A 27,324-nucleotide genomic window follows, 5' to 3' on the forward strand; every position below is an offset into this window, starting at 1 on the left:
AAATCTTAGAGGGAGGTTAATAATGATTAGGAAATGGTTCATTAACTGCTAATCATGTGGCACGCTTGTTCAGTTATATTGTAGATTCGTCAATCAAATCTAACGGGTAAGAGGATATTTGTAAAAATCCATTGAAAACAGTGAAGATGGACAGTATCGACGATCTAGTCAAGTCGATGAGTTTACCCGGGGTACCTTAGTATGTGTGAAGAGTTGGTATTAGAAGACTATGGGGAGGACCCGTTGAGAGAGATTTGACTAGGTTCCAGGTTGACCGCGCATTAACGGTCTCTCAGCTGCACAAGAAATTCCTTCCACGCATTAGAAGAATTCCGAACGGCCGTTAATTTGAAATTCTCGCTGGATTGGTTGCTCGACAAACCGAGTTTTGTGGGATTTTTTTCGGTGAACTTAAAGGGAAACTATTTAGCTTTCGTGCTGCCGAGTTTTGATTCGAGGGAAAGTATTTAAGTGTTGTTTTCGAGCGATTTTGGTGAGCATGTGTCAACAGAAGTTTCCGACCTTCCCGTATTTTATGCACGGTAATTTAGGGCGTCAAGCTGAAACACATCAAAACGCTCAAATCGCGAGGAGAACAACACAGACTACTCTCTACGAAGGTAAGACTTTATTTCTTTGATTATTTCACACAACTTTATATTTACGGAGCTCAAAAGCAAGTCCAACTAAACGTATAAACCACTATACAAACTCTTTAATTATTCACTGTGAAAGAGCCCGTGACAGAACTTGGGCCACCTGTGGTTTATCTGGACGGCTAACGGTAAAATAATGCTGAAGAAAACGGAGAGCTCAATTACGAAATGTTTTGTGACACATGAGGAATTCGAAGAATTCCTCGATCAGCTTGATGAACTATGGCTCAATTTAACGACCTCTATAAATGTATACTATTATGGATCTAGACATGGCTAATTATCAAGAAAACGTAAGTAGTTCTTTACTATTTCATGGGTTAACTGATAGAGAATTTTATGCTATGGTTGGTAGCTGGCCGGATCGGCGCCATGATGATCTTGACTTCAACGATCTCCTCCCTAATCCAAATAAATTCGACGAATGCGACCCAGATTTAATGTTTGTTAAAAGACTTGATTTATTCTGAGGTAAGTTATAAAGTGCGGAATAAACGAACATGAACCAAAAACGGGGATAGAACCGAACAGAACTAATACAGAAACGGTAGATCACGTGTCATAGATAATTCATGAACAGCATAAATTATCATATGTAATTCTAACAATGTCAAATACCCCTTGCTCAGAATATTATTCAGTCTGCAATTTTAATAAAGTGCTAGCTAAAACAGACGCCAAATATTTTTCAATTCTTCACTGCAATATCAGAAGTCTTTCTAGAAACCTAAACTTATTGGAAGAACTATTATACTCCATTGATACCAAAGTGGATATTCTTGGAATTACAGAAACCAAATTGGGTGAGAATTCTGTTAGTAATGTAAATATCAACGGCTATAATTTATTTCACACAGACTCTCCAACAAAGGCGGGTGGAGCCGCTCTGTATATCGCTTATAATCTTAAAGCAGTACCTGGGCCTGATATTAAATTTGATATAACACTAGTAATGAATCGTGCTGGGCAGAAATTGAGGCTGGCAAAGGTAAAAAGAAGATTATAATAGGCTGTATCTACAAGCATCCTACTTGTGATCTAGAACAGTTTTGCAACCAACTGAATGATATAATCAAATCAATTAATTCCAATAGGCATGAAATTTACATCTTTGGAGATATGAATATAAATCTCCTGAAATTTAATGAACATGTCCAAACTGAAGAATTCTTAGATATGCTCTATGCCAACAACATCTTACCAATCATTACTAAACCTACCAGGCTTACTGATCATACAGCAACACTCATTGACCATATATAAATTATACAAATTGTTTTAAAAATCTTACAGCAGGAATCCTGACAGTTGATTTAACCATCTCCCCATTTTTTGCATAGGTAAAACCCAGCCCACACGGAACAATGATAATAAAATATATTTTCAAGACTATTCTAAATTTAAGAAAGACCTATACTTGGATGATATAAATCAGATTGCTTGGCACGAAATCCTTAATCCCCAAAATAATTTAAATGAGAAGCTAAGGGAGACAATATCCTGAATGAAATTGTTGACAAACACGCGCCTATCAGGCTGGCTAGCCGAAGCAAATGAAAGCAACTTAATAAGTCATGGTTCACTAAGGCTATTTTAAAATCAGTAAAAGGAAACAGAAAATGTACCGTACACATTACTTAAGCAATGAATCCAAAAAAAAAAGGGAATATAAACATTATGCAGCTATTCTTTCACATCTTAAGAATAAAAGTAAGACAGACTATTATAGCATGCAATTCTCAAAGTACAATGATAATCTTAAACAAACCTGGAAACTTATCGGTACTCTTGTTAAAAGGAAAACTAGAGGTCAAACTCTCCCTACAAAAATTACTCATAGTAACAGGACTTATTCACAAGAAAAGGACATTGCTGAATTATTCAATAATTTCTTTGTCAACATTGGGCCAACTTAAGCACAGAAAATTAAACCTGATCATACAGACCCTTTGCAATACATAGAATCTACACCATCAAACAGCTTCTACCTTGCTCCAGTAACTCTAGCACAAGTGTTTACATTGTTTGCTGGGCTAAAAGAAAATAAAGCATCACTCACTGTTCCTAATAAGCTTATCAAACTTGCAGCTGAACAGCTCTCTGCACCCTTCACTGAGATCTACAATGAGTCAATATCATCAGGGGAGTTTCCTGAAGCCTTTAAGATATCAAAAGTAACCCCAATATTTAAAAGCAGTAATGTATCTGAGTTAGGTAATTATAGACCAATAGCAGTTATTTCTCCCTTCATTGAAGTACTGGAAAGACTAGTATATGACCAGCTTGTGTCCTATTTAGAAAAAGAATGTCTACTTTTTAACTATCAATTTGGCTTTCGAAAGGGATATTCCACGGAATATGCAATTCTCGAAACTGTAGAGAACTTAAAGTCAGCGATTGACAGTCAACAAATTACATGTGGTATATTCTTAGACTTTTCTAAGGCCTTTGACACAATTAACCATCATATTCTCTTAGGAAAATTATACAAATGTGGGATCCGAGGAGTCCCCCATATATGGTTTTCGAGCTATATAACTAATCATAAGCAATATGTCAAAGTTGGTAGTACAGAATCTAGCCTGAAAACTATTACATACGGTGTACCTCAAGGCTCCACACTAGGTCCATTGCTGTTTCTGTTGTATATTTGCCTAGGTCTTCAGAGAAATTAACTTTTAGGATTTTTGCAGATGATACAAATATGTTTTATTCTTCAAAAGACCCTGAGCAGCTCCAATCAGTTATTGATGAAGAACTTAGAAAGGTCTTAAAATACTGTGCAGCAAATATGCTGTCAATTAATTTCAAGAAGACTAATTATATGATTATTACTTCACTTAAAAGGAGAACAAATATCAATCTAATAACAGCTTGCAATATAGAACAAATATCTCTGATAAAATGTTTGGGGGTTTTTATTGATGAACATTTAAAATGGGATGCTCAGCTCCAGCACATAAACAATAAAATAACAAAAAACATCAAAATTCTATTTAAGCTTAGACATTATTTACCTGTGAGTACACTCAAACAACTGTACTATACTCTCATATATCCATATCAAACATATGGATTGATGTGCTGGGGAACTGCATACCAAACCAGGTTAAATAAAATCAAAATAAGTCAAAACAATGGTATCCACAGCATCTTCTTTGCTAGCAAAAGAGAAAGTTTTACACCATATTTCACACTATTAGAAATCTTAAGATTAGAGAATATTTTTAAGTTAAAAATTGGCTCTCTTGTGCATAAAATTCAATATCAAAAAAAGAATATACCTCCAGTCCTCTATGATCTAGCCCAACCAGCTTCAGCTGTCCATAATTACTCTACTAGGTATGCCACTAATCAAAACTTGTGCAGATCATTCTCTAGAACCAATTATGGTCTAGCAAGATTTAGTGTGGTGGCATCACTGATCTGGCAAACGATACCTATTAAAATAAAGTGTCTCCCTGCCAAAAGCTTTAAAAAAGAATATAAACTCTTCCTACTTGGCAGGCAGACATCTTGAACAACTTTAACCTATCATAGACCTTTATTTTACTATTTTAACTATTTAGTATATGTGCTATCTCCTTAAGTGTATTTAACTTTCACCCATCCGTAACTGCTCTGTGGTAGTGGCCAACTGGAAAGCTTGGCTCCTTTGGCTACTACACATCTTTCCACTGCTTTGTGTAAATTCATGTATAGTTAGAACTCTCTTCTTTTTTCTTTTTTTTTTTTTTTTCTACTTTTTCTCTTTCTCGTTGTTGTATTTTTAGTAGAATAAGTGTGAATAAAAGAATGAATGAATGAAATGAACAAATCATAGTCGGTTTTTTTTTTTTCGGCTTTTGAAGTAGTTTATGATGCATGCGCTGCAACGAAAATTAAAAGGACGACAAAGAAATAATTTCGAGGAGAATCGAGGTGACAAAGTTAATTCTTCTGTTCATCATGGATGGAACAGGAAAGAATCTTGACCTTTATGTCTAGCTAAGTAAAGCAAAGAACTTGGAAATTGCAATAACCTCAGTGGCTCCTAGTTTTGAAAAAAAATCTTGTTCATGCAAACATGTGACGCGACGGGTTCAAAAACATGATGCTTCGTAATCAATATTTCAACATGCTTGCTCATGACATTCTTCACAGGCGCCACACAAAGGGACTTTTATATTTTCAAACATGTCAAATATGATCCCTCTTTCAAATTCCTATTTAACCTTCCTATACTTCATCTGTTTACAGCAGCACTATTCGGTTTCACTTTCTCGGAAAGCTCGAGATAGATCACATCTTTTATTCCAGAAATGTCAGAGGACAGATCGCGGAATACAGAAGCTGAGGCCATTACGATGATGACGAACATCAATTTCTTTCGCAATTCCGAATATTGTAAAGTTTAAAGAAATGCGTAAGGGTCATGATCAAACGCTTCGGTGAGAACTCTAGAAACTGAGTATCCGTTAGTAATCTCAGAATTAATTGATTATTATGCCACATCACACAACTTGAGCAGATTTGTCGGAAAAAAATAGCTAATCATATTGGTTACAGAACTGAAAATACTTCAAATGCGATTACGTTTTCGCATTTAGAACCGTTTAAAACTCCTTCTTTTGAGCTAAGATTTCAACAAACAAACCAATAATTTCCTTATTCTGCCCAACTAGTCGAAGGAATCAAGGCGGCAATAAATGTTATTTGCACGCACTGTCTTTAAATTGAACGCAGAATAGTGTCACAAAGATTAAAATACCGTTACACGACTATCTAGATTTACTACCGACAAAACTTTAGTTTGTTTACTAAAGCAAATATAGATAATAATAAAAATGAAATTTTTTATTTTGTTGTAATTCCTTCTTTTGTAACTTTAATTTTAGGATATTCCGTCATTCTGCACCCCGAGACACTCCGCCATTCCGCCGATCCGCCGATCCACCGTTCACCATTCCATCATTCTGTTGAATAACTCAAGGTATCGTGTTTCGCAGCTTGCTCGCCTCGCAAAGTTATCAGCCCTTATGTCCTTTATCGGCATAGGTCGCTGACTGAAACAGTAAAATGCTCCCTTTTCAAAGAGAAAATTTTTTTTCAAATCTAACATGCTGTGCAGATCACGCGTTTTGAGATATTTCTGGGAGAAAGTTTTTATGTCAATTATGCGTCGGTGGATGCCACTGTAAAATTATTTTGGATGTTTATCGTCTTTTGTACTGTCACGTACGGCAAGAACTGAAAAAACTTTATCATCGGATCTACATAATTTACTGGTTTAAACAGCTAACTAAAAATTGAGGTGGTTTCGCTGAGTAGTAGTGCTACTATTCTGAAGATAATAAGGATGTTCTGTGCAAATTATTCAAATTACAGTTACAATACAGACGTGTCTACACACGGGATTTAACACCATGTTCCTCGAAATCTTAACCCTTTATCCAGACGAAAACGGTTCAAAAGCCATACCCACTCCAGGGTTGGGGTGGCAAACACCTTCATTGCCTATATTATGCAGGTAGCACCCCACTCTCCCTGGGGCTACCTGTCGCGTTTATTTTGATATTTCATTTATTATCTTTGACATCCTAAGAACTTCATAACAATTCTGTTGTCTTGGCTCGGTACCCTTGAATCATACAGAACGTGACGGAATTCGAACGATACAAACTCTTCTGGTTATTCCACGACTGCATCGTGATTTTGACAACTTTTCGACAGTGGAATTTATGTAAATATAGTTGTATGAAATGATTTTTTACTTGAAGGACGCGACTTTAATTTGTGCCTTTATCATCCACATTAGCGGTAGTTAAGGTATTCATTGACCTCTAGCTCTGTGGGTGCTGCCTTTCGTTGTGATGTACCCGCGTCTAGGATCCTTTTGATATAATTGGACGCGCGCTCCTGAGATCTAGAAACGAACATGTAAGCGAGGCTTAGAGGACAGCGTGCGGGAATAATTAAAAACAGAGACAGGTGTAGTGCCTGTAATGTAAAAGTTACAATTATTTTCCGAAGTTATGGTGAACTTTTGTTCTGTGGCGAACTGCTTGAACAGTTCCACGAATCGTCCAGATCTTTCGTTTTTCTGTTACCCTTCAGAACAGTTCTAGAAGGGTTTGGAAGAACCTCAATTAACTTCTTCTAACACCACTCACAAATCCTTACACCATCAGGACTGGCTCCCAGGAAGGGCCATAGTGTGTTTATTATGAGTCCACTGTTTTTTATTGACAACTTGTCATGATTTTTCTTTTGTTTTTTAATTTAGAGATCTAGTGCTTTCTTCTCTTTTTCATGGCCCCATGTTAACTGTTGTGGCAGTGCATCTTCAGCAATTGGACAGTAAATCATAAGATGCTTAACAGTGTTTCTCCTGTCTGTGCTCTCTCTGAGGTGGCACACAGTGTAAAATGAGGAAGTTGTAATTCTTCCTGCCCTTTGATCAAACCAAAATTGGGACTGGGATTGATTCACAGTCTTTTTGATAATCATTTCTGCTTGCTCCTCATTAAATGTAATAGACTCAAGGAATTCAATTGCTAATTCTTTAGAAACTGTATGTGTTACTTTTTCACTATTAACAGAAACAAACACATTGGCATATTCATTCACTGAGTAAACATTAACACTTTGAACACTTTCATGCTTACTGACATTTAAATCATTGCTTATCAAATCCCTGATTTCTTCCTCTGTTTGCCCTGGTTCTTCAGCTAAATGCAAAAAAGGCAGAGCAGAAGAGCTTGGGAATGTTTCCAGCAACCCAGTTTTGAACTGTTGTTCTAATACAGTTGGGTCAGAAGGAATACAAAGTGGATTAAAATCCCTTGGCTTTATGGAGTCCTTTACTGTTACACCATAGCCACCACAACTTGTTTATAAGTCCTGAATGGGCAAACTTCTCTCATTTCTCTTTCCTTTCTTTTTCCACATGCACTGTCCTGATGTACATGACTGGAGATCATTAAATCTTATGCTTGCTTCCAGATCAAACAGTGCTGCAGCTATATGGTGGCAACCTCCATCTGCCCTATCAAAAGGAGACCAATGTGACTAATATTTATCACATAATACTCTCAGACAAATAAAATGATCAGAAGAGCAAGTGTGTTTTAGTCCTCTGCTTGTTTCTTTTGTATATTTATGCTTTAGCTGAGTGAAGCTTTTGGTGCACTGTAAATGCAGCCAATAGCTTTAATTGTTTTTCTCTGAAAATTAGTAGTGGTATATTACCACACAAGTCTAATTTCTATTTTTTCATTTAGCTAGGTGTTTTTTTTTAATTAAAGCATTTAATACATAGCATATTTTTGTTGTTTCATATCAACATAATGGATATTTAATCGACTTAGATGTTATTTTTTTATCTGCAATTCATCAGCTGATTGTAGCGTAACATTACTATCATCTTGCAAACATTGAGCTCTCTCTTTAGCTTTGTAGCTCGTATGTATTTCAAACTTCTGGCTCATTACACTTCTTATGGCTAATTACAGTTATCTTACTTCAGAAGTAAAAGTTGTGAATGAAAATACATACCCTCCTTTGCATGGGCAGTAGGCTGAATGTACACTTCCATCCTTCTTTAAAATAAAAAAAAAACCTTATATGTTGCAGACCCATCACCAGTCTTGGACCTTTCAGTTCACAAAATAACTGTAACTACTGGTACTAGGTTGTGGCGGATGATAACGAAGGTCTTCTACGTGTCCATCGAAGTACAACTTGTATCCCAAAAGAGATTTGTAACTTTTTAGGCTTTCGGCGTTATATCCGGGATCCTTTCCCACAAGATAATTGAAATGATCAGGAAATCTAAAGTCTGATACGTTTGAAAAATTTTGGGTCCATTTATCAAAAGCCTGATTTTCCTTGTTCAACGGATTGGTCAAGTACCCTTCATCAGTAGTTTTCAGTTGCTCTTTCATTGAAATTGCTGGATCGACTGGCTCTTCCTCTTCTGAGATTTTCGGGACTTTTATCTCCTCACTTTTTACACAAAGTTCTATTAGTTCAGCCTTACGCTTTCCTGAGCTTTGAATGCCTCGTTGTTTTAAGTATTCTTTTAGCCAAGGTACCGATTTAGTGCTAAAAGTCCCTGCACCAGAGCTGGCAGCCATAAGACTCAGTGTATTCTAAGCCTCGATTACATACTCGTTTCTAGTTCTCAGGAGCGCGCGTCCAAGTATATCGAAAGGACCCTTTTGCTGTATTAAAAATTAACAGGAATACAAACTACCGCTATGAAACTTCTCTTGATATTTTTGCTTATGGAGACGGTTACCTCTCTTGCTTCTACAGCCGGTAAGTGTCTTGGTTGTGAAGTGTAATTCTTAATGTTATGTAACAATTCGACCGAAATTTGAGAAGCGAATTTATCCGGCAGGTGAGCACTGTCGGACTGTCTTAGGCCCAGTTCAGACGCCGATCTTTTCATGAGCCGAACCTAATTCCTTAAAAGATCGGCGTCCGAATCAATTTAGAACGGCTATTTCAATTTGGAACGGCTCACCCGTTCTTCCCGCATGGCTTGGCCGAGAATTTCGCCTTTAGAACGCCTTTGGAACGGCTTTAATACAGGCGCCGCACTTTTCATTTGCCGATCTTAATGCATAAATTGTTATAATGTATTTTGCAAGCAGTTTGACTGTTTTTACTTGAACTAAATTCGGAACGGCCAAAAAGAACGGCGTTTGAATCAGCAGACGTACTTTCTATAATTTGGGTCGGTCCAAATTCAAATTGAGTTCGGCTCATGAAAAGTTCGGCGTCTGAACTGGGCCTAAGACAGTCCGACGGTGCTAACCTACCGGATAAATTCGCTTCTCAAATTTCGGTCGAATTGTTACATATGGGAATGTGCTTTCAGTACAAAGAAAAAACCGTTTTCAGTGAGGCCAGCCTTCCTTAGTAGAATGGCGGTTTGGCGTGCAACGAAAAGTTTGTTTAAAATTGCACTGGACCTCTAAAACCATTTAATGCGTTGAAGTATCGCTTATCACTCGAAAGTGAAGAATTTCTCTCATTAAATTTACTTGCGTTCTGATCGAAACTAAGCTTCGTGCGACATCTCCTTTATCACTGAGTAGGACACGGTGTTAATGTTTTTGTTGTTGCATAGATTTCGTTAGGAGTAAAGCCATTTTCATATTTTTTTCAACAAGGGAAAAAAGAATCTAGAATGAAATTTGCTAAGTTAATGTTGACATATCTTGTCACCACTAATTGGCATTTACACTCCAAAAATAACTATGGTTATCAACCATGCTTTGGGGTAAAAATAATATTTATATGTAATAATGCATAAAAGCGCGCGAAGTTAAATTTACATTATGTTGCCAAATTATGAAAAAGAGTTACGTTTCCCGTTGTAACACCTGCCGAAAAATTATTTTCGTTAAAAATGCTTATTGTGGACCTATAAACAAAGATTCAATTTATTAACCGTTCGCCGGGACAAATGAAGTGGCCTTTCTAGAAAGGGATGGAATTACAGATTTGACATTTACGATAAATATAGTTATTTGGTAAATAGAATTGAAATGACAAAATTGGTGAGACGTAGTTAAATTATACCAGCTGATTTCCGACCCTTCACCTCTACTCTGAGCCGTGATGAAATACATGAAATAAATTGTTCACATTCATTTCTCCTGTAGGGGAAGATATCAAATGCTACTTTTGCAAAAGTCGAGTCTCGTTTAAAGACTGTGATGAGAACAAGAGACGTGTGCAGTGTGGTAGAGAGTTTGGGCTCAACAGATGCGCTAAGGCGCACATCAAGGCTTCCAGGCATATACAAGAAACCTACCAGCGGGGTTGCCAGAGTGCAAGTGCATGTGATGCACATCCGTGCAAGGCTCGTGGTGATGACACCTGTCAGGTGCATTGCTGCACTGGAGACTATTGCAACAAATCTACCACGCGGATGGTCAGCGGTACCATACTATTCATATTTTCAGTGCTTGTTGTTCTGATGGGTTGACTGTTTTAAGACCTCGCTTGACCTAGGTATCGACTGTGTCTTTTGTTGTGGTTTTGTATTTGTCTTTTAGGATAACTTTACGTACACGTTCCGTGGCTGTGCAAATGTGTGCGGTTACATTACTGCGGTCAAACGTCGGTCGTGCGCGATGGGATCAACTGTGGCCGACCGCGCGAAAAACTTCGCGCGCAAACTTTTAGTGATGGAAGCGATGCCTTGAAAAATAAACGAAAGAGGAAATTGAAATGTCTATAGATTTAAGTAAAAGGCAACAAAAGTAGGGAAAAGGAAAACTCGAGACTTTTCGAACATAAGGTTTATTCAAGAATTTAGAATTTAATTCATTCGCCACGGGAATGGCAGGAGAAAGGAACAGAACTTTCGTTCCAATTGACACCTAACCCCTTTGTATCCACCATCCCACCCCAGAGAGTAATCTTGTGCGTGGGAAATTAACGTCTCCTACCCCCAACCCTGCAGGAGACGGGACCTCCATTTATTCGTTCCTATCAGAGAAGACTAGAATATCTAATCATTTCTTGAAGTTATAGAAAGGTAGTAAATTCCCCTCAATTATTTTAAGACCTTGAGTGTTAGTCCGGCCGGGGCTCGAACCCTCGACCTCCCGCACAACAGTCCAGCGCACTATCCATTGTCCCAACAGGATGTCCTGTTTATTTACCATTCTGTTTTGAACTTTACCAAAATACTTATACGCTTTTAAAACCCCATGACCTACTGGCTTGTGTAATTGTGAGACAACTTGGTTCTGACAGCCTGACTGCACCCACCCGTAGGTGGGTGATTTGCGGCTCAGAGCTCTTTTTTTCAGCCCATGCACTCGCATGGGGAGTAAACTATAAATTATCCCGACTATTTTGCTAGTTTTTTTATTTTTAAGTATCTTTAATCAGATCAGTGCATCATGTATCTCTGTCGTTAGTAAGACATGTTTCCGCGATGGAAGATTCTGTTGGATTCTGCTCAATCAGAGACGTTGTTCGCTCGAATTCCACAAAGCGACCGGCATTGCTTGCTATCTTCAGAAAGCACCACACCAGCACAACAAAAAGAAATAAACTTGTGCAGCCGATTCCAACAGCCATACTTTTCCAATGATCTGCAAAATTAAAAAAAGATTTTTCAGTTTGGAAAAAAATATCTAATATAGTCATCAAATCTCGCCCCGACAGCTTTGCCTTGCTTTTTACTTGCCTTTTTATTTGCTTTATATAAATTAGGAACTAAAAACCTTTGCTTATTTATCTGGTTTCCAATAGCAAACTTACTTAAAGTGCTAATGAAACGTAATTTTGATATCCGAGATTTTTGCAATATAATAGAGTTTTATATGAGCACGATCCTTCGCAGTAAAGCACTATTTGAGCAATAGTGAAAATCAGACCTGAAAAACATTTCAGGCCTGTACGGGATTCGAACCACTGACCTCTGCGATACTAGTGCAGCGCTCTACCAATTGAGCTAACAAGCCAACTGGGAGCAGGCCATCAAATTAATTCGATATAAACCCGTAGATGATAAATCAAACAACAACAAACATATGAAACATATGTGTGAACTGCGGTTATGAGACGTATATGAGCACGATCCTTCGCAGTAAAGCACTATTTGAGCAATAGTGAAAATCAGACCTGAAAAAATTTTTTTTCAGTTCGCTTGTTAGCTCAATTGGTAGAGCGCTGCACTAGTATCGCAGAGGTCAGTGGTTCGAATCCCGTACAGGCCTGAATTTTTTTTCAGGTCTGATTTTCACTATTGCTCAAATAGGAAGTGGGCTAGCGTTTCTTGGTTCCGTTACGATAAAATTGACCTAATCCCACCTTAAGACCCTTTAATAAACTTGTGACGCTTCCCTCCTTAACCCCAATTCCACCCCTCTGATGACAGCTGATTGGCATTCAATTTTCTATAGTCGCATTAATACTCTGTCGGCACTGACTTTCCCTCCATTCTCCCTGAAAACAATGTGATCCTCCATCCAGAATCTTCCACCCCTCCCCTCCCCCCCAGGTGATAAATAATGTCAGGTCATGTACCACACTATACAGTGTTTTTTACATCTGAAATGCTTATGACTGCCAAGTTCATAATCCTTACCAGAATTCAAAGGCTCAGTGAAGAATCCTGTCTGTGTTTTACTGGTGCATTCTTCTCTGTACAAGAGCTGAAAACTATTCATTTGTAGATCCCTCGTGGAGTTGTACCCAAAAGTTATCCATAGACTGTTTTCTATGGAGAAGATATCTAGAGGAGGTTTCTCATCTCCACAAAATCTCCCAATTGATGGACTAGAAGAACTAGGGCCGTCTCTGATCTCCAAAAATGGTCCCAAACAATTCAGAAAGGAAAATGATTTTAATGAGATTTGAACTTTGCATCCGGCTTCACGAGCAAAAATTATCCATATGCATTTGTTATCAGTGCCACAAACAGCTGGACTTTTCGAACTGGCGATGAGTTGTGATGATGCATTTGCCTGCAGAATGAAAGGTGCTTCTGTAGAAAACGAAATTAGAAACAGGAAATATGAATTCAAGAAACCATACACAAGCGTATAGTTTGCATGATTTGCTTGTGCTTAGCTTTACTCGATCGAGTTGAACGTGGCTGTTCAAAGGCTGGAAAACACTGACAAAGGTATGATTGAAGCACGATGTTATTCGTCTCGTCTTGAGAATAGAACAAAGAAAAATTCCGAGTCGTTATCGGATTCCGCGCTCCGATACTTTACAACTGAGCTACAGAGGCCCTGAGACAGGACAGCGGAATCGGAAGATCAGTCATAGGTTTGATTCCTCATAGGGACATTGACATTCTTTACTCAGTGTCCTACGCTTGTGACAAGACGAAAAAAGTTTTCAATTATCCAGCTCAAAAATTACCATCTTACTTAATCTAGAATGATATCTTCCAGATAAATGTAATACATTTAAACATACTGCGCTAAAATACCTACATCCCATACTTATAAAATAATTTGCATATATCAACAAAGTTGAAATGGTAAATTCGTGTTTTTCTCGTTGCCATGTTCCCACCAATAACGTAGCTCCCTTTTCAGCCTTTAAAAGCGCACACAACCCACAATTCCTCTATTCGCTCCGACGAAGGGCTAACGCTCGAAACGTCAGCTTTTGTAATCGTTACGGTGGCCAATTTACCATTTCAACTTTGTTGATATATCCAAATTATTTCGTTACCCCCACCGACGCAGCCCCAAACAGTTTCTTTAGAAACTATCAGCCTTTATTCATACAAAGTACTTATATAAACATTGTTTGACGGTGGTATCATAGTACCAATGACCTCAAACTCACTTTTTTGTAGTTTCACGTAAGAAAAGCTGGCAGAGAATCCTTTATATTCAAGAATCACATCCGATCTAAATTTCACCCACATGTGTCTTCCTTCTGAGTAAAGATTTGCTCTCTCTGTGTCACAAAATCTGCCAATAAGTTGACTGTTAGCCGTTGGGCCGTCCCTGACTTCAACGTAATCACAACGGCAAAAGGAACAATACTCCAACTCCATTGATGTTATTGCAAGTTTTACGTGGCCGCCTCTTGGCGCAGTTATCATCCAAGTGCAAACTGTTCTCGGTTCATACCGAGATTGTGGAAATCCTGGACTCGTCAATATTCCTTTGTATGTCGTGAGGTTTCCATCATTTGGACATTTAACTAAAAACAGAAAATTGTATAGACTGGAAAGTTATATGAAAGAGTTGAAAATCAGTTGATTACTAATGTAAAATTTGATAAACAGTAACAAATAACACTTAACACTTGGAAAAGTTTAAACCTAACTGAAACTAAAATAAGCAACAATACAACATTTTTTAGTATAAAACATTGCCAATTTTTCCATAATCGTGTGGACGGGAGTAATGTGAGAAAACTATGGAAGAAATGACACAAACAATGCTCCTCAAAGACCACGAAACATTATCCTTCTTCGCTAACATTGCCCGTATTGCATGGTAACCAGAACTCTAACCCTTTAGAATGATCAAGAAGAACTGATATTTATCCATTTATTTAGTCAGGCTGGCCCAGTCCAGCTTTTTAGCTGGTTTAGATGGGGGCCTGTATAAACAATGTGCTATGTGCAATGTGCTCCTTGCAAAGACCGAAGTCTAGACGGAATAATGGTTACCAGAAAACTGCCACTCGCTCACCTGTCCCGTGTCTTTGAGACCCTATATCAGCAATCAAGCCTGCATACAAAAACAGAATGCCAAATATCTTTAAAAAATCCTCATCATAACCTGCTGGGGTGTCCTTTCAGGAACATGGGAAGGGATCCACAGAATGATATAACCCGTGGGGCCCACAAATATTTCACACCAAGAAAAGACGATCAGAGAAAACCGCTTTTAAAAGTTCATTAAAATAGTCAGCTGCAACACAATCTCCCACTTTAGGTATTTATCGCCTCAATCGCCTATGGGCATTCGATAAAACTTATCGTTCATACCATGTGTTCTCTTTACTTGGAAGGTAAGACCCACGCCTGTGCGAACTACTTTTTCCTTCTGTTTTCAGATTCAGTGGAGGAATCAAAGGTAACTTTTAAAACAGCTACAGAATACGTGGCCCATATCAGTGGTTTTTTCAGTGCCCACAAATAAGAGCAAAATCTGTCTTTTGAAAAAGTTTTATTCAGAGTTACTTCGCTCGAAAAAGTTCAACTTTTCAAGATTCATTATGTAATAATATTACTAAGACTTAGTAAGCTTTACCCCTTTATTTATCTGGAAACGATTTTCTCAGTGGGGGAGTTAAAAGAATTTAGTTCAATGTATTATGATATTGGATTTCAATCGATAATGCGTTATATGACGCACAGATGCTTGAAATATTTTTCAAAGTTTCAACTTATATATTTAACGTTCACAATATTTGGATCGATATTGTTTCTAAGCAAACACTAAGTGGTTTAGACGGCAATTAGGCAAAGTAAACAGAAATTTAAATTTAAATGAAGTCTATATGAAAGGAACGACTTTGAAAATCAAGGGATTTAGTTCTCTTTAATCCATCAAAGATATGTTCGAGGAGAGAAAAATCTTAGAGGGAGGTTAATAATGATTAGGAAATGGTTCGTTAACTGCTAATCATGTGGCACGCTTGTTCAGTTATATTGTAGATTCGTCAATCAAATCTAACAGCGTACAAAATAAGTAATGTTCTAGAAATCTTCAGTTAGATTAGAACTCTATAATAAGTTCTAATCAATTTGAAGTTCTATTGTGCACATGGCTATAGCCGGTTGTGATCTCATGGTCCGGCCAAATATCAGAAAACTTTAAACATAACGTTAATCCGTCTACGAGTTTGAACTATAAACGGGAGAACAGAATCTAATTATTCTCATTTTTCCACCATTCCTCAAGTCCTAACTGCTTAAAAAAAATTAAAACATTTTGATTATTGTATATTGAAAATTCTCATTTTGGTGCCAAATAAACTGCAGATGGCTTAGAATTGCAATTTTTACCGTTTGACGTCAAACTCAACCTTTTCATTGCGAATTTCATTTGTTTCAGAAAATCGATAGAATTGGTCATAATTAATCTTGATTAGTCTAAATTTCTCAAGTTTACTATTTGCAAACCTTTCCGGTAATGAACTGTTATTCTTCCTGAACAAACAACCATCGACATTTAGATTTTTCTTCTGTCCAAAGACAAAGTTTTTCCGTCGTAAATACCACTGCAAATATTACTTGATGACGTAATTCAGTGAAAACTTACCAAGCCAGACAAGGAGCAGAGAATGAGTCCAACCACAGAGCCACTGTATCATATCTGATCAGAAGTTCTTCCACCAAAATGTACAATAGGGACATAGGTTTCGTGCCACGTAATGAGAATGTTAAGATCGTAGATATGTACAATGTTACTTTTACGACCAAGTTACCGCCGTCCCACTATTCTGTCGGCGAATTATCCATCAAACCAATAAGTTGAAGAATATTTCCGGCTTCAACTAGTCTTAAGTAGAGCAGGATCCTAAAAACATGTGTTCAACTCTTCTGCAATATTATTTCCATTCTTGCGACTTTGTTTCACGTAGTTTCATTTTAAGAAATGTCATTTACGTGCGCACACTAATTCTTCCTTCAAAACGATTCAAGTTTGGATGAAAATATTGTTCTTCCCTTGCTTTCTTTGTCTTTCTTTTTCTTTGTCAGAACCGCTTCGTACAATATCACCGCGGCTAAATTTGATCAAGCAAAGGTTGTAACTCTTGACATTTATTTAAAAAATTTCGAACCAAACGCGATTTATATTAGAAATAGGGTGAATAATTTGGGACAATAACTAGTGATTAGTTCTCGTAATATATACAATATGGCTCAAAACGTTTTTTTTTTTCGTTTATTTTTAACACCAAGTCTTTTACGGATCATCTGTCATCACATTTTCTACGTCACTTCCTTAAAGTATTATCAGAAAAAATGCCGTTATTTTTCAACATGTTGTGATCAGGGGCATTTTATGCCGCCAAGCTGTAACGAAGAGATTATGTTAAAACTACTCCATTTACTTCTTTAACTTGCTGACCGATTACAAGATGAAAAACTGTTAGACTAGGACTTGCAAATGCATATATATGTAGGCCCCAAACATACGCACATGCACAATAATAAATACTACTGATTATTATCCAACTATGCCTCTTAGAGTACAAATAACGCGCGAGACGAGTACAAATATACCGCGATATTTGTACTCCAGCAGAATTATCCGCGAAATTCGCCCGCACTGAAATAACAATTTGGCGTTTTGGATAATAAATCTCTTATTTGACGTTTTGTTGTGCAGTATTGCTGAGTATTTTTACCCGTTGTTTGTATTTTGTCTCGCCCTACGGCCTCGTCAAAATATGGCACAACTCGTAAAAATACTCAGCAATACTACACAACAAAACGTCTAATTAACAATTATTCCACGCGCGCGTTGGATATGAGATGATAGATAGCCAACGAGGCGCATAGCGCCGAGTTGGCTATAATCATCTCATATCCAACAAGCGAGAGTGGAATAATTGTTTTATTAAAAAAACGCCCCCAAGATATTAGACGAATCTTCTCGACTTTATTTTGTGATAAGAAACCGGATTTAACAATGTACAGAAATTAGATTATGGTATATTGGCTCATATACCATAATGGCTGAGCCAATAAAAAGTCTTGAATTGCATTATCCAATGATCCAGTTTTTAATAATAAGATATACACCGAATGCAAATATGGCGTCCAATTTGAATTGCCATTGTTCTGGACTGGCTAGCCTCGTCTTCACGTGGAAACAGTCAGTCCAGCACAATGGCAATGCAAATTGGACGCCATATTTGCATTCGGTTTATACATGGTCAGAAATCGAGGCAGCCAGCGGTTTGGACCGTAGGCTCATTTTGGGGTTTTTTTTTGAATAGCTAATGAGGGACTCTAATGAGGATGAATGAGGACTGTCATGTTCACAAAAATGGCAGCAATTTTTTTAAATAAAATGATTGATTTATATTGTCATATTTAATATCTCTCTGTTTGATGTCCCTGTTTAATGGGTAATGTTGGCATTTGAAGGCACAAAATAACTACATTTTACACCACGTTATATGACTGCAGGACAAATTTAATTGTCTCAATTTATTTGTTACATTTAGAACATATTTAAACCCCAAGCCTAGCCAGGAGTCAATTAGTTCAGCTGTAGATACCTTGCATGCTGCAGTTTTAGAAAACCTATCATCAAAAAGTGTGTTGGCAACCCTAATTGCCTTCAGACATGATGTTTTCCACTATCTTTTCAAGTGGAAGGGTAAAAAAAGCCAAGACGTGGGAAATTTATCGTTGGTAAAATAGGGTTTTACCAGATGTTTATTTCCAAATGACTGGGACAAACTTCTGGATAGCTTAGGGGATGGAGTAAAAGTAGCTTTTCCAATATAAGCACGTCTATTTATTTTGGAAGCCCAAAAAACCATACTGTGAGTAAGGAAAAAGCAATAATATCTTCACCCAGATGTCATATAGGGAAGTTAACCACTGATGATAAATTGTAGAAAAGAGCCATTCAGTATGTCTGCAAATTAGTCTACTTCCAAAATGTGATTTCATTAATTGTAAGAGATTCACCAAAACAACACTACAGTACTTATGGAACATTCCTGAAAAAGTTAACAGTGATAGTGTATGTATTCCCAGTTTATTTCTGTATTCATATTGATTGCAATTTTCTACAAATATATAAAACTGGCATGTACTTAGAAAATATTGTACATTGAAACAGAATTATTACACTTTAGTAAACAATTTCTCAATTTACTGCTACAGCATATCTTAAATATCTTATCTCATGAAATTTTTGAATTATAATATATTTTTGATCAGATTTGTGCCTCTTATTTCTCCTAGTCTTCCCTAGCTCCTCTTCCCAGTAACTTGCATTTTTTTTGTCGAGTATGGTCTTTTGGACCTTTCTCACTCTCTTAGCTCCCACTGCCACCGTGATTCAAGCTGTAACACATCTATTGGAGCATCCCATTTGTTAGATTTGTGTAAAACAATGCTTCTAGCCATATCATTGCTTTTTTCAATCCCCTGCCCTGTGAAGAGTTTTACTGTTTTATATTTATCAAAAAAAAGTTGGAATATGGTATACCACAGCGTGCATATAGGGAGTCACATTGGCCCTCTTGTACCCAATCCTTTTGTCTTGTAGTGATGCGAATAGATTAACCCAACCCTTGGCTCTTGCAAAATAACTGGCCATATCTTCATTTGATGGTTCCTTGCTAACAAAAATGGAATAGAGAGCATCAAAGTTTTTGAACAGTTTTTGCAGTCTCTGACTGGATAACACCAGGAAGCTTGCTGGGTAGATCTTTTTTTGTAATTTTTTTTTGTCAGAGCCTAGAAGACTTGTAAAGTCATACTGGCCAGAACCCTTGCCATCTGCATTTGTTTTATCCCAAATTTCAAAGGAAATCCCACAGGATCTAACTGTTTTTTGAAGGTCATTTAAATGAAAATTTTTTTGGGCCACTCGTTTTTTGTCCCTGTTATCTTTCTTATCCCACCACAAAGCATCCCTGATTAAGTTTTAAATTAACACATCAATTATCCTGAGTAATAAATGAAGTTCATCTAGTATTACATGATCCATTTCTATGTTAACTAAAGGTTTGTGTTCACAACAGTATTTTTCTTTTGCATTTTGTTTCTGTGCCAGCTCATTCATTTCCTTCAAGGTTCTTTTTAAATCTGAGGAGTGATAGTAATCCAAATCAAGGTCCATCTTCGAGCGGTCATTCTTATGGACCTTGCACCACACACATGCATAATATGACATGGCACCTTTCAGTCCCATCATCAGTAAAATAAATTTATAATCCCCACCCAGAAAAAACTCTAAATTGATCACCCTATCATTGACCTTAATTTTCTTTTCACTATTTAGCTTGTTGATTTCTAGGAAGACATCTCCAAAAGACTCCTGCAATGTACTATAATTTTCTTTGCCCTTGACAACAGCTATTGTGTGGTTGCCTTTGGCTGCCATCACATCATCTCCCAAGTCAGGAAGGGCAAAACTCATTAAAATAAAACTGAAATTGCGGGTCATTCTTGCCCCATCCCTTGAAATTTTAATCCGTATGGTGTCTTAATTTAATTTAATTTAATTTAATTTAATTTAATTTAATTTAGTCCATTTTCACTGCATTAATTTTGCAGTGGGGAAGGACTAGAAAGGAACATAGGAACCATTCGTGCTAGTCCACCCTCCCACCCATCCCACCCCAGGGGAGGACATCCATCACACAGTAATCTCGTGTGTGGGAAATTAACATCTCCTACCCCAACCCTGCAGGAGACGGGACCTCCATTTATTCGTCCCTATCCGAGAAGACTAGAATATCTAACCATTTCTTGATGTTATAGAAAGGCAGCAAATTCTTCTCAATTATTTTAAGACCCTGAGTGTTGGTCCGGCCGGGGCTCGAACCCTCGACCTCCCGCACAACAGTCCAGCGCTCTATCCTATTGAGCTAACCGGGATGTCTTCATGAACATTTGGATGACTTGCCAAGTAATCTCTTAGCCTTTCTTTGAGGAGGTTACTAAATAACAACTGTGCCCCTTCTGCTGTACCAGGAATGCGTGTGATATGGCAGATGTCATTCAGTTGATCTCGCCTCTGCTTGACAAGGTAAGACCTTAGCAAGCCATTTTATGGTCATTGTTAACTAATGGTAGAAAGAGTCCCCAACACAAAATTTGTCAAGAAGAAAAAGAACTTTCTCAATATTTTACTTTTCCTTCAGAGAAAGAGCTTCAAACCCACTACTTTGTCTTTCCCCATGGCTAGATGATGCTTCCGAGGTTTTTGTGTCTACACTAACTGTATGTAATTCACCTGACTTTGTTTCCCTAATGGTGAGGCCTTTTAATTGAAGTCCAAATGATGTGGCAAACCAGAGGGCTGACTGTGTCCTTGACAAAAAGGCTTTCAACGTTCTTGACTTCTTTGCTACTTCGGAAATGTCTTTCCCTCTGTAGGCAAGGTTTCCAAGTGAACTTAGATGACTTGAGAGATCTTAATTGATTGTTTGTAAATTCTTAATTGCTCCATCTTTTTCTTGGATTGCCACCTGCATCTCTTGAAGAAGTTTTTTTTAATTCTGACTCTAAATCACTGTAATTTTCTTTCCACCCCAGAAGTTCATTCTGCTTTCTTAATTCCACTAGGTCAAGTGTCTGTCCTTCATAGATGTGAAACCTCTAAGACTTTTTGCTCAGTTCCAGACTTTACCTTCCACCCTTTGCCTTCTTATACTCACTGCAAACTGCCCCAGCTAATCTCTGAAGATGTTTATGAATTTCTCTTCTTGTGATGGGGTCCTCACTGATAGCAAAGAAATTTCCAGGGATGGAAAATTCCAACAAATCTGTGTATGTGTGTTGTGGTCTCACACCTGTCCTCTCTTCACCTGTCCCAGATAGATAGATAGATAAAGTTTATCTATCATTAACTGCATGCTTCTTACACTATATAATAATTAGTTCTTATTAACCGAGCGGGAGGTCTTTATGGGAGAATCTTGACAGAGGTCGCCAGTACAAACCAAATGCAGTGAGGTCTGTACCAGCGACTGAGGTCAAGATTCTCCCATACAGACTGACCTAGCTCGGTTAATAAGATGTTTATTATATGGCTGTGTCTTATATGCCAATTTTTTATATTCTTTGTACCTTTTTTTTTCTAGACCGGTCTAGATGCCAATCTAGATGTCAGTCTGGGAAAATCTAGACCGCTTTCAATATTGATTTCAGCCGATCAAATTCGTGAATTCGGTAGTTCCCAGTCCTTGCGAGACACAGCCATATAATAAATACTACTATTGATCTAACACTATATCCTCACACTAGCAGCACTATTATTAAGTCTCCGAGAAACACTCAATTGTTTTTAGCTATATGCCGCTATTACTCAAAAACAAGTTTGATGGCCACCATTTCCCAGTAGCAAGAGTTTATAACCTCTTGTCACTACTGAGCAGCAAAGAAGCCTATCTAGATTCGTGCTCTGCAAATTAAAATTGATGAATCGATAAATAATAATCTGCATCAGCAGAAATTTGGAGAATGGGAACAAGTGTATAAGAATGTAAAACGCGGCAGAAGAGAGAAATGGGAATGCAGAGGCGCAAACCAGAAGACAACTGGGGAAAAACGGAACGTGTTTTGTTGATAAGCAATGCAATGAGTTCCTGAGTTCCTCATAATAAAATTTCAATTATATCAACGACAAATTTTAAATTATTTACATGATCTTCTTGATATTATCCGAACATGTTTGGTCCATGCACACAAACCCAACAACCCAGCCAGAACTAACTAAAGAACTACCCTCGTCCATTTGTGTTTTGAGATTAGAAAATTATTTTTGAATGGGTGCCCCCTTCATAATATAATGCTGACGTCATTGCGGCAACAAGTAGGTTGCTTCAGTTTTAATTTGATTTAAATGGACGAGAACTTTTCATTAGTATGACTTACATAATGCGGCTAGTTTTGGTAGTCCTTGATACCCATCAAGATTTTCAAAAAGTAAGGTGCACTTCCCCCTCCAAGATTATTACAATATCTTGGACTAATTGTTTCCTCATTGCTCAAAGACTTCAAAATAGTCAGGCATTTCGAGGATCACGTTCAAGAGAGCTTTGCCGTTTATGTTTTCCAAAAGCCATACATACTCAGCTCACATACTTTATCTGTCTAAGAGCTAGGAACCGTTTCTTTGTCTAAGAGTCTGTTGATAAGATATCAAATCGATCGGCGCACGTGCATATGTAACCACGCCTTCTGGGTTTTTCTTGCCCTTTCGAAGGGTGGCATGGCAGATGAGTGTGACTGAATTTCCAAGTGGCGGCGTGAAGCAAAGAAACATGCATTTGGTAAGACATTGTTTGCTATGAATAATAATAAAAAAAGAGAATCGCGTAGCTTTAACAACTGACTAATTTGGGATTAATTCAGTATAGGGGAATGTAGAAACAACTAATTGAGGTAGACCCTGAATTCCAACTTTTCAATCTGCTATGAATATTTGCAATCCTATAAATTAAAAAAAAAAAAAAAAAAAAAAAAAAAAAAAAAAAAAAAAAAAAAAGAATTGCTCTGAACTTAATTAAAAAGAAAAATTTTCTTCCGGGTTAAAATGTTTCTGGCAGGGCTCGAACCTGCGACCTTCCGCGTGTTAGGCGGACGTGATAACCACTACACTACAGAAACCCCTTTCAATGAAAGGGTGATTTTTTATCATTTATTTTCATTGTTTGTGGCAAGAGAAATGATAGGTAGTCCTGCACTGAGACTTTGAACACCGCGCTGTGATAAAATTCCTTTGGAGATATTTAATCATTTTTCCCTTATTATTCGCGATATTGTTCGAGATAAAAATGATTATCGTTTAGATGTTACGGATGTTCGTTTCACCTCACTTCGTCTTGAAAGGTTGCGAATAAAGGCTGGTAGTTTCGAAAGAAACTGTTTGGGGCTGCGTCGGTGGGAGTAACGAAATAATCTGGATATATCAACAAAGTTGAAATGGTAAATTGGCCACCGTAACGATTACAAAAGCTGACGTTTCGAGCGTTAGCCCTTCGTCGGAGCGAATAGAGGAATTGTGGGTTGTGTTCTTTTAAAGGTAGAGAATGGAGCTACGTTATTGGTGGGAACATGGCAACGAGAAAAGCAAGAATAAATTAGTGGAATGAAAAGCGTCCGTTGATCCCTGTGGGATTTAGAGTGCCGGTTTAAAAGGTTATGATTTATACTCATTTTGAAGAATACAAAAATTTCTTTTAACTTAAATTGATTTATGAATTTTCATTCTTATACACCTTTAAAGATAGAACGAGGGATGTACATGTACATGTACAAGTATCAGTGACTGTGGTTTATTGCCTTCTTTTCCCTCATTATCATCTCAGACTTAACCGCGCACGTTCATTTTTCATGACAGCCTGTGTAGAAATGTATCTAGCTTCGCTCTAATCCAAAAATCTTGCCGTGCATGTTTAGCCCACTATTAGGAAAAACATTTACTTAAAAGTGCTATGCTTTTTTTGTAATTTTTGTGGTTACACCGTTATTATTGAAAGGTGCTCAGCATATAAGAGTATTCAGTGCCTCATTGTTTATACTTGAAAAGAAAGTGCATAGCTATGAGACTTGTAAAGAGAGAAGTCACCAGGATCACTCCACCAAGCTTTAGCATGACAGCTTCGTTACAAAGATCGTCTCTGCAGCAATGTAGGATGCATTCATTTAGTACCAAAGCATTACAGGTTTCCTGATTGGAGCATTCATAACTGGTATCACATCCTTTTGCAAAAACTTCTCCGTTGCCTCTAGCATACAACTTTGCACAGTTGTCAAGGTTGGGCGAGCAAGTTCCCTTCGTTAGATTCTTTGCGCAATCTTCCCATGAGACTTGACTTGCGCATGAGTAGCAATCCAAAGCACAACCTGACAGAAATGAATCATGTTACGTTTGAGTTCGTTGGACAGCACTAAGGGCAAGAGTACCATATAACCCCAACATTAACTATGCATTCAGACTAGTAGACTTTGTTTTTAAAGTTTTTTCGTGAAAGACAAAGAAGTGGAATGCATATAATTATGCATATAATTATAGGGTTATATGGTACTCTTTCCGCACTAAGTGAGATTAGAGGGTTGGGAAGTTGACTTATCTCACTCTGATCGAAAAAGTGACATACAGAGGGTAATCAGAGTAAATGACAAAAATAGATGAATACAAGAAAGGGAGAAAGGAAAGATGGAAGGCGAACTAAAATTATAGGAACCTTTGTTTCAAACTTGATTATCCAAAGTTGGTAAACGTTTAAAATATCAAAGCACTGGCGCTCGGAAGGAATCGTGGATGGTATCACAAATAAGACGGCTGGGCAAAGACGGTATTTGAATATTTTAGCCGAAAGAAACAACTACCAAGCTATTCATTCAATCATAGCTGAGCACAACAGCATGTAGGTGACGTGAACTCATTCGACCACGTCGCTTGAAGAAGACGAGCAGTGTGCAGTCGAAACGTCAAAATCCACATTCCACTTGAGTGACCACATCGTAAGACAAACGACTAAATTTCTCTTTTGATAGTCTTATTTACCACGATGACAAACAAAAACGTCTCACACTGTTCGAGAGAATTGTCCATTCCATCATACTTAGTCGTCATTTAACATGATTTAGTTTACTTTAATCAATCGTAATTTTATAGATTAAAATGCATGATAACAAACACTGTCTGCTGCTCATAGTGTGACAGGGAGGCGATAAAAGTCCTTCTAAGGACAGGTCTTTTACCGGCCCTTGCTCTAATTAATCATGTTCGACCTTGTTCCCTTGGCTCCGATTATACAGAATCAACTGCAAGTTAATTCTGCGGTGGGAAATTCAACGGAGGACGCTGCCTTTAAAGTAAGTTACTGAACACACTGGAGTTGTTCACTCAGCGAGAAAACGCTGGGCGTTCTTCCATCGACGATTGTTGTGTGACTTTGGCTTTCACCTTAAATCAGATACAGGGATAAAATATTGTTTGTTATGAACCTACCGGTGGAGACAACCAGCATTAAATAAGTCAGTATAGTTCCCGGTAATACAAGATACATGTGTTGCGGCTATAGAAGGTACGTGGTAACGTTCACAAAGATGCCTTTAGATCGATAGCAGAGGACTCATTGGTGGCAAATATGTTAAACTTATGCGACAGCTAATCTTTTACACGTTAAATAGCTGATGCAGTTAGGGATCTTTTCTTTCTTGTCCACAACTTGCTATTCTGCGGTAAATAATTGAGACAGTTTGAGGCAGAGTGGCAAAGGTCATCTCGCAATCTTGTGTGAAAGGAAAAATGGCTAATTTACAGCTTTTGTCTCCAATTTACAATAACACAATAGAAAGCAGTTTTTTATTCAAGTAAGAAATGTCTTTATTCAAGCGTACAATACCACTTACACAAGGAGAATTCAGGCGGGGGTAAAAGACTCCAGTGATCAAAACTTTTAAGTTTCCATTCCGTACCCCCGGTTAACTTGTCGTTGTTCTGAGTGACATTTCCCTTACCTCACCCTGAGAATTGTGATATTGTCAATATCTGGTCGTCAACGAATATTTTGAATCTCGCGCTCGGCTAAGCTTCGGTTCTCTCAAACCTTAATCTAGAAACAAAGAAAGGTAATCCAGTGAAGGTAATCCACTTTTGCCTACCAAAAATTGAACACAAAGTTTGATATGACGTTGGTTTCCGGCGCTGAACTTAAATACAAATAGTTTTACAACAGCTTACTTTAGATACTTTGCATTTCCCAAGCTCGTTAAATTTTCAGTTCGTGAAAACATTTACTCGTGCAATAGCCTTCGATGGTCACATGTTCTCGGTGATTTGTGATTTGTGATTTAAAGTCGAAAACGCATCAACACACGTTTCCTTTTAAATCACCTCTAGGAAACTAAAAATCTCTGCAATTACATCTGCAGGTCAACTAAGTGGCCAAACACATAGGACGACCTTTTTCTCCAATGAAACGAAGAACATAGTCACAAGTTTCCGGTTCTTTATTCACGTGTTTCCGGTCTCTCAGTGTAACGCAACTACGAAAATGATTGTCTACCAGTTTCCGACATTCAAGACGAACGACCCCGAATTTTACACAGTGCCAACTCGCGAACAAGGCTTGTAATGGTTGCCGAATTTTCGAATACTCTTTTAATGCCGTAAATATGGAACTAGAAAATCTAACCACTTACCATCAGAAAATGTATAAGTAAAGAAATGATCCACGTAGATGACGTGCAATCACTGAAATTGCAGCTGAGAGGCCTGAAATAATTAAGGCTTCGACAGGATTCGAACCCGTGCCCGCTGATTACTTTTTTTCGCAGCAGTACCTTGGTTAGAGCGCTGGACTGTTGTGCGGGAGGTCGAGGTCGATGGTTCGAGCCCCGGCCGGACCAACACTCAAGGTCTTAAAATATCTGAGGAGAATGCGCTACCTTTCTTTAACAAGAAATGGATAGACATTCTAGTCTTCTCGGATAAGGACGAATAAACCGTAGGTCCTG

At 37.8% G+C, this 27,324-nt stretch overlaps 3 protein-coding genes, 1 non-coding gene and 4 pseudogenes across 9 annotated transcripts; 2 read left to right on the top strand and 6 right to left on the bottom strand.

Annotated features, from left to right (window-relative positions):
- The first annotated feature begins 121 nt into the window (after nt 1-121).
- Nucleotides 122-10,884, top strand: LOC111333271 (uncharacterized). 3 transcript variants are annotated; one of them, XR_015991444.1, is made up of 3 exons: nt 122-620; nt 5,534-5,628; nt 10,313-10,451. XR_015991444.1 is itself a non-coding variant. In XM_088732383.1 (3 exons), exons 1-3 carry the CDS (start codon nt 905-907, stop codon nt 10,356-10,358), a joined length of 186 nt encoding a protein of 61 aa, XP_088588509.1. In that variant the 5' UTR covers nt 663-904; the 3' UTR covers nt 10,359-10,451. The 3 variants fall into 3 exon arrangements, 2 of the variants coding, with proteins under 2 accessions (XP_088588509.1, XP_022794549.2); XM_088732383.1 differs by lacking the exon at nt 122-620 and adding an exon at nt 663-949; XM_022938814.2 differs by lacking the exons at nt 122-620; nt 5,534-5,628 and adding an exon at nt 8,772-8,957 and having other exon boundaries at nt 10,313-10,884.
- LOC111346921 (uncharacterized) lies at nt 6,815-8,776 on the bottom strand (annotated as a pseudogene). The gene is made up of 2 exons (XR_015991443.1): nt 8,193-8,776; nt 6,815-7,683 (listed from the first exon to the last, which is right to left on the bottom strand). The product of XR_015991443.1 is annotated as an uncharacterized LOC111346921 (transcript).
- A 404-nt stretch (nt 10,885-11,288) lies between the features above and the next one.
- LOC111333268 (bone morphogenetic protein 1) lies at nt 11,289-17,741 on the bottom strand. Of its 2 annotated transcripts, none has more exons than XM_088732378.1 (5): nt 16,415-17,741; nt 14,837-14,875; nt 13,977-14,339; nt 12,757-13,155; nt 11,289-11,758 (listed from the first exon to the last, which is right to left on the bottom strand). In XM_088732378.1, the coding sequence occupies exons 1-5, from the start codon at nt 16,464-16,466 to the stop codon at nt 11,562-11,564; spliced, it is 1,050 nt and encodes a 349-aa protein (XP_088588504.1). In that variant the 5' UTR covers nt 16,467-17,741; the 3' UTR covers nt 11,289-11,561. The 2 variants fall into 2 exon arrangements, with proteins under 2 accessions (XP_088588504.1, XP_088588505.1); XM_088732379.1 differs by lacking the exon at nt 16,415-17,741 and adding an exon at nt 16,276-16,339.
- Nucleotides 17,742-18,034: 293 nt separating this feature from the next.
- On the top strand, nt 18,035-18,762 carry LOC148723201 (uncharacterized; annotated as a pseudogene).
- A 96-nt stretch (nt 18,763-18,858) lies between these two features.
- Nucleotides 18,859-20,332, bottom strand: LOC148723202 (uncharacterized; annotated as a pseudogene).
- LOC111333235 (uncharacterized) lies at nt 20,333-23,443 on the bottom strand (annotated as a pseudogene). The gene is made up of 2 exons (XR_002695129.2): nt 22,729-23,443; nt 20,333-21,659 (listed from the first exon to the last, which is right to left on the bottom strand). The product of XR_002695129.2 is annotated as an uncharacterized LOC111333235 (transcript).
- Nucleotides 23,391-23,463, bottom strand: Trnav-aac (transfer RNA valine (anticodon AAC)). Its single transcript has one exon. It is a non-coding gene; the product is annotated as a tRNA-Val (tRNA).
- A 548-nt stretch (nt 23,464-24,011) lies between these two features.
- On the bottom strand, nt 24,012-26,094 carry LOC148723204 (CD59 glycoprotein-like). The gene is made up of 2 exons (XM_088734064.1): nt 25,814-26,094; nt 24,012-24,702 (listed from the first exon to the last, which is right to left on the bottom strand). The coding sequence occupies exons 1-2, from the start codon at nt 25,869-25,871 to the stop codon at nt 24,365-24,367; spliced, it is 396 nt and encodes a 131-aa protein (XP_088590190.1). The 5' UTR covers nt 25,872-26,094; the 3' UTR covers nt 24,012-24,364.
- Between the last annotated feature and the right edge of the window lie 1,230 nt (nt 26,095-27,324).

The sequence above is a fragment of the Stylophora pistillata genome, chromosome 9 (assembly GCF_964205215.1).
Source record: "Stylophora pistillata chromosome 9, jaStyPist1.2, whole genome shotgun sequence".
In the NCBI taxonomy this organism is placed as follows: Eukaryota; Metazoa; Cnidaria; class Anthozoa; order Scleractinia; family Pocilloporidae; genus Stylophora; species Stylophora pistillata.

Coding starts and splice junctions, on each gene's coding strand:
- LOC111333268 (XM_088732378.1), bottom strand. CDS start 16,466: ATGATACAGTGGCTCTGTGGTTGGACTCATTCTCTGCTCCTTGTCTGG. Junction 14,876..16,414: donor TCTGCTCCTTGTCTGGCTTG/GTAAGTTTTCAC, acceptor TTTTGTATGCAG/GCTTGATTGCTGATATAGGG. Junction 13,156..13,976: donor TTACGTGAAACTACAAAAAA/GTGAGTTTGAGG, acceptor CGTTTTCTACAG/AAGCACCTTTCATTCTGCAG.
- LOC148723204 (XM_088734064.1), bottom strand. CDS start 25,871: ATGTATCTTGTATTACCGGGAACTATACTGACTTATTTAATGCTGGTT. Junction 24,703..25,813: donor AATGCTGGTTGTCTCCACCG/GTAGGTTCATAA, acceptor CATTTCTGTCAG/GTTGTGCTTTGGATTGCTAC.
- LOC111333271 (XM_022938814.2), top strand. CDS start 8,897: ATGAAACTTCTCTTGATATTTTTGCTTATGGAGACGGTTACCTCTCTT. Junction 8,958..10,312: donor CTCTCTTGCTTCTACAGCCG/GTAAGTGTCTTG, acceptor TTTCTCCTGTAG/GGGAAGATATCAAATGCTAC.